The following is a 12272-nucleotide window of genomic DNA, read 5'->3' as shown; positions in this document are numbered from 1 at the left end:
CTCAAAGCATCATTACTATTCTGCTTTTCTGTTCTGTTCAGTTTTTATAACAGTTTAATGGATTTTTCAGTCATGTAATGTGGAAATGAGTTTCACTGCTAGATACTGTTGCTTCAGTTGACAGCTGTTTCCCCACTTTATAAATTCAAGTTAAATCTTTTACTGAAGTGTGTGTGTCTTTTGATATTCTGAGACTGAGTGTGAGAAATTAGGGTTAATTAAGTGGCATCTATAGAGCTAGGTTGAATCTTCAGTAAATCAACAAATATTTTAATATCCTTGGCTTTGTTTTATTTCTTCTTGTAGATTACTAACATTTTTACCATGATTTTGACTGTTGTTGTTTCTTTCTCTACAATTTGCCGAATTTTGCTATATTTACTCAGGACTGTAAAAATGATAAGTGCTCCAGATGTAAATTTCAGTCTGCCTTTCTATACAGAGAACAAAACAGAAAATGACTAAAACAGATGTTACAATTTTGGGCAGATTCTAGAAGATCATGACATGAACCGAGGTATATTTAGGGATTTCAGATTATCTGTTACAGTTATATTTATGTGGACAAAGCAGTGCCTTTTTCTTAATGTTTTACACTGGCAATACCGTCTGTCTGAGCTACAGTTGCAGAACCCAAGATTAATTAACAGTTGTAGTGTCCTGTTAGTGAAAATTGAACCTCAAAGCAAATAATTACCTGCTCTCTAAGTGAATATATTAATAGTAGGGCTTGAGAATTCTAGTTTTACAATAATGGGATTAACAGTTTTATTTAGTTTTGTAGTTTTTCATTAAATAAAAACCTCATTATATATTAGAAAACGCCAATATTTGTTGTTTTACATGCATACTACTCAATAAAATGCTTTCTCTATGCCGTATGCTATACATCTGTAAAGAAAATAATGTCTGAATGAAACTACGTTTCTCTCTTCATTTGGTTCTATTTCTCTCTTCATTTGGTCAAATGTTGTCTTTGCATCAGAAGATGTGTAGAACTGAGAAGGTTGGTACAATTTTAAATTTTTGGCACAGTTTTGAGCATGACAATCTGTTTAGCATGCCTCCTCTTGCTATTGTACCCACATCCTAACTTGTTAATAATAATAATCATAATTATATTGAGATTTTTTTATCATCCCCCTTTTGATGATTTATGGTGTTAAGAGTTTTACTACATGCTATCTTTTTTTTGCCACTAACATTTCAACCCCTTACCAAATATTAATTCAATTTCATTATAGATGATACAGACACTTGCAATGTAACTGTACTAAGTTTACCTTTCAGTTTGAAATATATATGTTTTATTGTCAGTGAATTTGAGAAAAATTGCATCTTATTCAGGCTTGTGCATGATTCAAGAAGTAAGTGTAAAGATTACCAAAACTCTCTCTTGCATTTCACTGTTCCTGCCATCCACTTGTAATTTGTGTTGAAATTTGTTCCTTCTTGATGTTTAATTGGTTTTCTTCATTTTTCTGTACCTGCAACATGCATAATAGTGTCTGACTAACAATTCAAGATGGCTGTCAGTTAAAGTTTATTTTCTTCTTTTCTTTCCATTTGATTTTTTAAAATACAATTTTTTAAAACTTTTTACTAAAGTGGTCCTGCTTTTGTTTCACTTGGTCCATATATCCTTAGATTTATTTTAATGAGCAAATTATCATCAATGCTGTTCAGCAGGATTTGCCACACATTTTCTTTTGAAGCTCTGCAGTTCATTTCAGGCCATTGTTGTTACTTACTGGCAAATATGAACTGCAGCACATGAAACTTTGACTGTCATGCGTCTTGAGCAGTATGTAATACTCTTCTTTCAAAGTAGCTAGTGAATTAATTATTATATTTCTGGTATTGGTTTATTCAGCTGGTCCAGAAGTCTGATGCTACCTCCACTACTACCCTTCCTCGCATGGGCCCTAGCTCGCCTGGTCTTGGTCAAGGTGCCACTCTGCATTATGCTACGTTATCCCAACAGACAAGCAATAGTACTCCAGCTGCTTCTGTAATTGGAAGAAACAATTCCACTTCTTATGTCCAAACATCCCCTCATCCAAACACTCCTCCTGTAGTGCAATGTGAACCAGCTACTTTTCCTAACCAGACATATCCTTCTATGCCTTTATACAGCCGCTATTCCACACTTCCTCCTAGCAATAACAGTGAACGAGTTGACAGTGAAGCCTTCTCCTCAGTGGAGGACTTGCTGGATCCCATTGCTCGCAGCAAAAAGCCTAATGCTCGCCTTTCATCCAAGAAGACTGATGCCATTGAGGTGGGTCTCCATTTTTGCTATGGCTTGGCAAAGTACTTTCTACTGGATAACACGTGGAGCAACTTGATAAAAATAGTCTTCTGTACTGAGCTTTACTAGTTACTGATTAATGAGGTTTATTTAAAAAGTTCTTACTTTTGTTTACTGTTTGTCATGAAGAGATTATTTATCTTCTTTATGCTTATAAATAAACATTGGTCTCTTATCTACCCCCTCCCTCCTAACACATTGTCTCCCTCCCACCCTCCATTACTCTTTATCACCATCTCCCATGACACCTTCTCCCTGAATTTCCTTCTAAATTTTCAGCATGCTATTAAACAGAGTATTATTAAAAACTAATGCCCTTCTTTTGTACGAAGGTACATGAATAATTGTTACTCTCTTGCAAACTGTACTGTTAGCTAATAATTTTGCTGCTGTTTTGTTTCTTTAGGCAGTGAACAATGCGGTTGCTAACAAAACTTCTGTGAGCGATAAGATGAAGTTTTTTGAAAAGGCAATGGAAGAACAGCATCAACCTTCTCCAAAACCAGGTAAAATAATTTCTGTACCACTTTTTGTTTTTATTCGTCCAGTATAGTAAAAGTCAAACAGTGGAAAATCCTGGATTGAATGTAACAATACCAGAGAAGGAAAGTTGTTGCTACCATATAGCGGAGATGCTGAGTCACGATAGGCACAACAAAAAGATTCACACAATTATGGCTTTCGGTCTTTAAGGTCTTTTTTGAGCAGTACACACACACTTCTCTCTCTCTCTCTCTCTCTCTCTCTCTCACACACACACACACACACACACACACACACACACAACTTGCGCACACTTCTGCAGTCTAGGAGAGCAGTGTGGTTTCAGCTCTCTGAGACTGCAGACATGTGTGCAAGTTGCGTTTGTGTGCATGCGTGTGTGCGCATGTGCGTGCATGTGTCTACTGCTGACAAAGGCCTTAATGGCCGAAAGTTATAATTGTGTGAATCTTTTTGTTGTGCCCATCGTGACTCAGTATCTCCGCTATATGGTGAGTAGCAATTTTCCTTCTCTGGTATTGTTGCAGTGTAGTAAAAGGATTGACATGTGTACAATGATACTTTGTTTTTGAAAATATTGTACTCGAAGTGTGATTAATTGGTCATGGTTTGGTTTCATCCCAGTGACATGCATGGAGATTGAAATGGCCTGGTGACTTTTGCCAAATTATGTTGAAGAAAATAAATTTATCACCATTCTGTAGAATGACCGATCTGTTCTCATATGGAGCAAGGGGAAAAATGCTGCCTGTATTCCTTGATCTTAATCTCGCTTACCTTAATCTCATAGTCCCTAAATTAGATGTATTACGCAGGCATATAACTTTTGCACAGTCTTTCTAAAACACTGCTTCTCTAAATTTATATAGAAAGGTTTTGCAAGAAAGATGTCTTTCTTCAGTCAGGGAGTCCAATTAAATTCCCTATGCAACTCTATTACAATTTTGTATGGGCCCTATTGTTCTCTTATAATTTTAGTAACACATTTATGAATTCATTTTGTCATATGAATTGTAGGGAAATTTATTATGTTTTAGGGAAATTTATTATGTGTACATATCAAGGAAATATAAAAGTTTATGTGTTAGAGAAAATGGTTATGAACTGATTTAAAGAAGAGTACTGAAAGGTTACGTTCTTCCCACCCCTCCTCACTGCTTATCAGCAAACAGTACTAAAGGAGGAGGAAATCTGGTGTTTACCAAACACTAAAAGTTTGAGAAACATTGTGTATTATCAAAGCAAGGTAGGAAACATGGCAACTAAGAAACTGAATATATTTCTAATACTAGTGAGGGGAGATTCTTAGTGGTGGGATTGACTTTCACAGCCATTAACATGGTGGTGTAGGTTAGGATACCAAGTATCTCATCCTAATGCCATTCACCTTGATGGGTCCTTGTTTATGAGTAAATGTCAAAAAAAATTAAGCCTGCTACTCTACAGCATTATAATTAACACAATTCTTATGACTGCCATCATAATATACTGGATATCACACTAGACTGGTAAACCGAAGGTGGTGGGTTCAATTCCTGTCACATTCCTTCAAGGTGTTTTGTTTTTGAAATGACTTCCATTGTTATTTATCTTCAGTATTTGGTTCAAATGTAATGCTTTTAAAATTCGTAATCCTTTGCCACATCCTTTTAAACATCACATTAACTTTTTTGTTTGTTCTCATATTGGCTTCGTGCCGTTCTTTTTTATATTTGGAATCTTTGTCCACCTGGCTTTAATTGTTTTTAGAAATTTTTATATCATAATATTTGGTTGTTTAAAAATACCAATCAAGTGGCTTGGCAACAACAACAAAATAGTTATCAGTATTCATTTTGTTGTGAAACAGTCACAGAAATTTATTTTTGTTTATTGGATGAACATTTTTTTTTTGGGGGGGGGGTGTTAATTGTTGTATAAACATTTAAAACACAATGCATAGCATAAGCCATTCATGACATTTCTTCATCAAAATTCCTCCATTCTTTTGTCATGACATTTGTTGGTTGATGAATTATTGTTGTTGCACATTTTAAATGCTGCACACACATAGAACAAATGCAAGAGGAAACATAAAATGAGAAATAAAAAAGAACTGATTTGTGATGGGTAACTGCAAATCGACCATGATTTAGAGCCCAATGAAGAAATAAGGACAAATAATGTTGATATAATAATTAAAATGACATAGCTGTTTTTAAAAACAATACATTTGATGAATCAAATAATTAAAGAAAAATAATGATCGAAGTAATTTTAAGGAGAAAAGGCTAATTCCTTTTTCATTGGTTACTGGTAAAGCAGGACCCACCAGGGTCAGTGGCTTCAGGATGTAATACCTAGTATCCTAACATACACCATCATATAGATTGTTGCAAAACGTCGATCCCACTACTGGGAACATCTCATTATAGGACATACAATTTTATTTGTGAAAATTGTGTTTCTGTAATGATTAAACTACAGGAAAAGTAGATTTTTCCCATTTCAGTAGCCTATGTAGAATGAGACTTTACTAACCATCTGCAAGTTGGAACTGACATGGGTGCGATTTTGTGGAAATACCATGATGATGTGCACACAAATGCACCTATACAATGAACAAAGAACAGTTTTGTTGCGGAGTGTGCCATTTGATGTCCGATGCTTGGTGATTAACGCGGTGAAACGTGGTGTGATGGTCATAACTGACTAGAGAGTATGCAGCTGCTTACAAAACATGCTGTAATGTAGAGTAAAAAGAAAAAAAAACCTACAGTACAGTGTCCATTAATTTTTCTCAATTTGGTACCAGTTTTTTGGTTTTAAATTTAAGTGCCAATTTAATGTGCTGTAGGTCTGAAGGAGTTAACCACTTAACTTGTAATGTTAACTTAAAGAACTCTGTAGGATTTGACAGTGGCCACTTTTAGGTTAATCTGTATGTGGAGATGCTGAGTTGCAGATAGGCACACTTGAAGACTGTCAGAAAAAAGCTTTCAGCCAGACAGCCCTTCATCAGAATTACTTAAACACACACACACACACACACACACACACACACAATCACAGCAGTCTCTCTCTCTCTCTCTCTCTCTCTCTCTCTCTCTCTGTGTGTGTGTGTGTGTGTGTGTGTGTGTGTGTGTGTGTGTGTGTTTTGCCTAATTCTGATGAAGGCCTGTTGGGCCAAAAGCTTTGTTTGACAGTCTTTTTGTTGCGCCTATCTGCAGCTCAGCATCTCCTCTATGTGGTGAGTAGCAGTTATCCTTTTCATAATATTGTCAGTTTTTACTCTTGTTTACACTTGAAGATCCAAAGTATTGACATTGCAAGATAAAGAACCTTAGTGCTGTTTGAGGCACATAAGCTGTACTTGAAGAAATGAATGTGCCAACTTGTGATCTGTATTTAGTGAACATATGTCAACATTTACGTTTTGAACACACAGTATAACAAACATTCATGAAAGTGATTTAATGAAAAATTGAAGTTAAATATTAGCTTTCTTTATCATAAAAAATATTTCACATCGTATTGTCAAGACTGCATGAAGCTGCTTCTTCTAAACAAAGCATGTTGATCATAAAGCGCATGTAAAATTTGCTGTGGACAAAGAGACGCCATACTTCCTTTGGGCTTGGCCTGCAATGCTATACCTATCCTTTTATGTTCAACTTAAAACAGCCACCCATGTCTGCCATTTGCAGTCACAGGCAGCGTCCAAAGCTTATTTCTATGTACAAAAAAAACAATCATATTAGTTATAGATTAAACTGTCAGCAAAACAAAAAAAGTAAGGGGAATTTTGGCCTTCAAATTGTCTATCCTTTCTACAGACAATGTTTCTGTATTTTTTACGCAATGGAAAGTTATCCTCTCTCTCTCTGTGTGTGTGTGTGTGTGTGTGTGTGTGTGTGTGAGAGAGAGAGAGAGAGAGAGAGCAGGGGGGGGGGGGCAATAACTGACAGTAATTCCCCCCCCCCCCTCCCCACAATAGAACAGTGTAATTTATACACTAAAAAATAATTGACATATCACACATGGTTTTTGTCCAACAGGAAGATATTTGATTATTGAATGCAAATATGAACGGTGTGTGTTGTAACCATTTCGTCAGTTGAACTGGAAGAAAAGCAATTAAAATATGAAAGTAAATAAAACATCAGTATGTAAGAAGTAAATCAGCATATTGTTGTCTCCCAAAAAACAGTGTGGCAAATGAGAAGGGAATTAAGGAAATTTAATTGTAAAGCTAGATGAACAGAATTATAAGAGGTATCATGAAAATAGATTAAAAGGAAAGGAGTAAGAAACGAGGATGTCCTGGATTATAAAATAAAAAGCAGTGCTATGGGGAAATGAAAGCTTTAATGTATGTCGTGGATTTTGAAAAAGGTAATGAGAGCGGATGGGAATATTGTGGTTATGTTCAAGGAAATTGGCAATGTGAGAAAGGTGATGAGCATAGGATTGTATAAGAAAAAAAGACATTCGATAGGCAAATGAGAAAATTTCCACATATACCCAAAGAAGTCATCATGTGCTGTTATTTCTTGTTGATGGATCTAAGTCGAGATGGTGTTCGGTCTGAAGACTGGTTTGATGCAGCTCTCTGAATACTCATTGTAATCTACATAAACCTGACCAAGCTTCCTGGAGTCAAGCCGTGGTGACCCTCTACAATTTTTACCTCGTCCCCTTTTCTCTCCATAACCATACTGCCACTTGCATCACAATTTGTCCTATCAGTCAGTCACTTCGTTTAGTCAAGTTGTACTCTGAATTTCCTTTCTCCTCGATTCATTTTAGTGTTTCTTTGTTAATTACCCAATCTAACCATCATATCTTCATCATTGTTCTGTAGCACCATTTTTAAATCTATTCTCCTCTCATCTGTACTATTAATTGTCCCCATTTCACTGATGTGTAAGTTTACACACCAGATAAATACTTCCAGAAAAGATTTTAGATATTTGATATAAACATATTCCTCTTCTCAGAAAAACCTATCTTGCTCTTGACAGCTTGCATTTTGTATCCTCTTTACTTCTGTCTTCATTTATTTTACTTCTCAAATAGCTAAACCTATCTACTACAATGTCCCAGTTGCTGATCTAATTCCATCTTCACTTGATTTACTTAAACCACATTTCATAATTGTATTTTACTTTCGTTGATGTCATATTGTAACTTCTTTCTAAGATGCTATCAATTTGAATAAACTCATCTTTCAAGCCATTTGATTTCCTGACACAATTGCAATGTTATTGACAGAATTACAATGTCATTGCCAAACTTTGATTTTTTGCTTCTGCTCTCTATACTTTAATTCTTTTTCCACATTCCTCCTTGGTTACCTGTCCTGCTGGTTCAATGTATAGATTGAATAAAATCTGTGGTAGGCGACAACCCTGTCTCTCTTTCCCTTCTTAACTACTGCTTCTCAATTGTGTTCTTCGGTGTAAGTTGCAGATATCTTTGTACTTCCTGAATTTTATTCCTGCTACAATCAGAATTTCCAAGAGTATATTTCAGTCAACATTATCAAAGGTTTTCTCTAAATCTACAAATGCGATGAATGTAGGTCAACCTTTCTTTGATGTATCCTCCAAGATAAGTTATAGGGTCAATATTACATCTTGTTCATCTAAATTACTCCAGAAGCCAAACTCATCTTCTCCAATGTCAGCTTCTGTTAGCTTTTCCATTATTTTTTGAATAGTTTGTATTAGCATTTTGCAAGCATGATTATGAAACTGGTATACTGGTAATAGTCACACCAATCAGCACCTACTTTCTTTAGAATTGAGCTTATCAAATTCTTCTTGAAATCTGAGGGTATTTTGCATGTCTCGTATATCTTGAATACTGGATGGAACAGATTTATCATGGTTGATGTGCCCCATATAGTACCAGCAGTTAAAAAGGGCGTGTTGTTGAGTCATAAACTGATATTCTGTGGAAGGTTGATGTGAATGATTCACATAGGTTTTCATTGTGGACCATCTTCCTAATGCAAGGCCAGTGGGTATTAACTGTGTGTGTGTGCAAGGGCTGATTTATTATTATTTATTAGACCTGAGTCGAAACAAGGCCCCGGGAGTAGACAACATTCCATTAGAACTACTGACAGCCTTGGGAGAGCCAATCCTGACAAAACTCTACCATCTGGTGAGCAAAATGTATGAGACAGGCGAAATACCCTCAGACATCAAGAAGAATGTAATAATCCCAATCCCAAAGAAAACAGGCATTGACAGATGTGAAAATTACCGAAATATCAGTTTAATAAGTTACGGCTGCAAAATACTAATGCAAATTCTTTACAGACGAATGGAAAAACTGGTAGAAGCAGACCTGGGGGAAGATCAGTTTGGATTCCGTAGAAATGTTGGAACACTTGAGGCAATACTAACCTTACGACTTATCTTAGAAGAAAGATTAAGAAAAGGCAAACCTACATTTCTAGCATTTGTAGACTTAGAGAAAGCTTTTGACAATGTTGACTGGAATACTCTCTTTCAAATTCTGACCATGGCAGGGGTAAAATACAGGGAGTGAAAGGCTATTTACAATTTGTACAGAAACCAGATGGCAGTTATAAGAGTTGAGGGGCATGAAAGGGAAGCAGTGGTTGGGAAGGGAGTAAGACAGGGTTGTAGCCTCTCCCCGATGTTATTCAATCTGCATATTGAGCAAGCAGTAAAGGAAACAAAAGAAAAATTCGGTGTAGGTATTAAAATCCATGGAGAAGAAATAAAAACTTTGAGGTTCGCCGATGACATTGTAATTCTGTCAGAGGCAGCAAAGGACTTGGAAGAGCAGTTGAACAGAATGGACAGTGTCTTGGAAGGAGGATATAAGATGAACATCGACAAAAGCAAAATGAGGATAATGGAATGTAGTCGAATTAAGCCGGGTGATGCTGAGGGAATTAGTTTAAGAAATGAGACACTTAAAGTAGTAAAGGAGTTTTGCTATTTTGGGAGCAAAATAACTGACGACGATCGAAGTAGAGAAGATATAAAATGTAGACTGGCAATGGCAAGGAAAGTGTTACTGAAGAAGAGAAATTTGTTAACATCGAGCATAGATTTAAGTGTCAGGAAGTCGTTTCTGAAAGTGTTTGTATGGAGTGTAGCCATGTATTTAAGTGAAACATGGACGATAAATAGTTTGAACAAGAAGAGAATAGAAGCTTTTGAAATGTGGTGCTACAGAAGAATGCTGAAGATTAGATGGGTAGATCACATAACTAATGATGAAGTATTGAATAGAATTGGGGAGAAGAGGAGTTTGTCGCACAACTTGACAAAAAGAAGGGACCAGTTAGTAGGATATGTTTTGAGGCATCAAGGGATCACAAATTTAGCATTGGAGAGCAGCGTGGAGGGTAAAAATCGTAGAGGGAGACCAAGAGATGAATACACTAAGCAGATTCAGAAGGATGTAGGTTGCAGTAACTACTGGGAGGTGAAGCTTTCACAGGATAGGGTAGCATGGAGAGCTGCATCAAACCAGTCTCAGGACTGAAGACAACAACAACATTAGATTATGTCCTCCTCCCTCTTTCCCATCTTCCATTTAAAAGCTACAATTAATAACTTGAATGGGAGCACGTGTTGTAATAGAGACTAAGGATGAATTCATGTATTCAAATGTTTTAGTTTTAGATAAAATAGAGCTACTGATAGGAAGCTGCAGCTGCCATTGTGAGGATATGAAGGCCCTCACTTCACTGTGTGACTTCCAAGAAGTGTATTTTTGGCACAAAATTTATGCCATGTTTACACATGCCATTGTGATTAATTTATGTTGTCTGCCTGCAAAAGTGGTAGAATATTGAATCAAAGAGGATACTGTGCAGTGTGATTGATTAATTTGTTCATCGTTAAAAGTGAACCGTGGTAATTTCCGTGTTGTGTGTGCCTCGAACAAAGTAAGTCATGGAAGTATAGAATTTATAGTCTAATGTGATGAGCTTATAGGATGGCAGTTTGTTAGTAAATGCGCAGTAGCAAGAAAGATTGTACTATATGATACATCAGCCTACAGCTTAATTCTGATTTCCAGTGCTTGTTCAGTGATGGCTGTTTTGCAACTTAAAGCAGGATTTGCCAAAGGAAGTATGTTAGCTGTAAGGGATTCTTGATTTGAGCCAAAAGTTACTGGAATATTATGGCATCAAATTTCTATGATATTTTTAAGTGTCTTACACTGACTGAGGCATGAGTGGCAGGATTAAGGAGGAGACATGTGGCAGGGAGGGAGAGGGATAGCAGGGTATGTGGGAAGCCCGATGTAAGGGGGCAGTGAGGGGAGAGAATTAGAGAAGGGGAAATAACTTGTAAGCGTGTTGTCAGGATAGATGTGCATAGTACTGATGTGGGAGCAGGAAAGGGGATAGGTAGGTGGAAGGCAGCGTTTAGCGAAGATTTCGGCTGGGGGGGGGGGAGGGGGGGGGTTACGGGAATGGAGGATATGTTGTTGGCAGAGTTCCCACCTACACAGTCCTACTTTTCAGTCAGGTAGGGATCAGTATCTCAATTCAACTCTGTTTGCTATGCTATTGCTCATGAGCTGCTTCGTTTGAGCTGCTTACTCCTCCTCGAATCACATCTGTAGCACAGTTTTAGTTCTGAGGTTAACATATGAAACAAAAATACATAAACATATAATTAACTGGCAAAAAATTAATTACTTACTATTGACCTGTAATTGAGTGTGGTGTCATGGTCTTTCTTGTGACAATACTCAGCCTACTTTGGCACGTCACACCTTTCCTGAGCCAGTACTCTGTCTTAAATGGCCTAATCATTTATGAGAAGTTAATTCTATTCTGCTTGCCTTCCTTCTTTCCTTACAATGTCTTCTGCTGTATTTGTTTTTATAAAACATGAATTGTGCTAAAACTAACAAATTTATTCTTTTCTTTTTTACATTTTTACAGAGAAGGTCTTCAGTTTCCTGAGCCAGGATGAGGTAGAGCGAATGAAACAAGAAGAAGGTACTGTAATCATAGTTTAATCATCGTTTTTGTTTAATAATAGATATAGACATTTACTAATTTCTCATCATTGTTTTTGTGCATTATAGATAAGCAGCTATCATTAGTGCTTAAATAATGAAGCTCCATTCATGTGCCTACAAATTAAAACTACAAAATATATTGCAATATAGTTAGTCAGAACAGTGTAGCCATACAGGTGTGTGTGTGTGTGTTTGTTTTCTGTGTAGTTCTGAAAAAGGATTCATCCAAATAGTAGCAAAGCTCTCTGTCTTACTTATGTGCCTTTCAACAACTCAGTGACTCTACTATACAGTGAGTTATTACTTCTACTCATTACATTATTTCCATTCTGTGAGGAGTTTTGATACTGTACCGACATATTTAATACATTTTTTCCATTTTACAGTTCTAGTGGGAGTAGTTCATGTGAAATAAGTGAAGGAATTGTGAAAATTAACATGTAAATAATTT

General features: G+C 36.5%; 1 protein-coding gene across 8 annotated transcripts in view; it reads left to right on the top strand.

Annotated features, from left to right (window-relative positions):
• LOC126186395 (protein lap4) overlaps positions 1-12272 on the top strand; it is a 535941-nt gene that overhangs the window by 457227 nt on the left and 66442 nt on the right. For 7 of the 8 annotated variants that reach the window (XM_049928205.1, XM_049928206.1, XM_049928204.1 and 4 more), the window contains 3 exons: positions 1874-2281; positions 2718-2817; positions 11742-11798. In XM_049928205.1, coding sequence (XP_049784162.1) covers positions 1874-2281; positions 2718-2817; positions 11742-11798 — 565 coding nt within the window. The remainder of the gene's footprint in view (positions 1-1873; positions 2282-2717; positions 2818-11741; positions 11799-12272) is intronic. The other variant, XM_049928210.1, reaches the window with a different exon arrangement.

This window comes from Schistocerca cancellata, chromosome 1 (assembly GCF_023864275.1).
Source record: "Schistocerca cancellata isolate TAMUIC-IGC-003103 chromosome 1, iqSchCanc2.1, whole genome shotgun sequence".
Taxonomy (NCBI): Eukaryota; Metazoa; Arthropoda; class Insecta; order Orthoptera; family Acrididae; genus Schistocerca; species Schistocerca cancellata.
The sequence above is the reverse complement of the archived record's forward strand: the minus strand, read 5'-3'. Positions and strand labels throughout refer to the sequence as shown.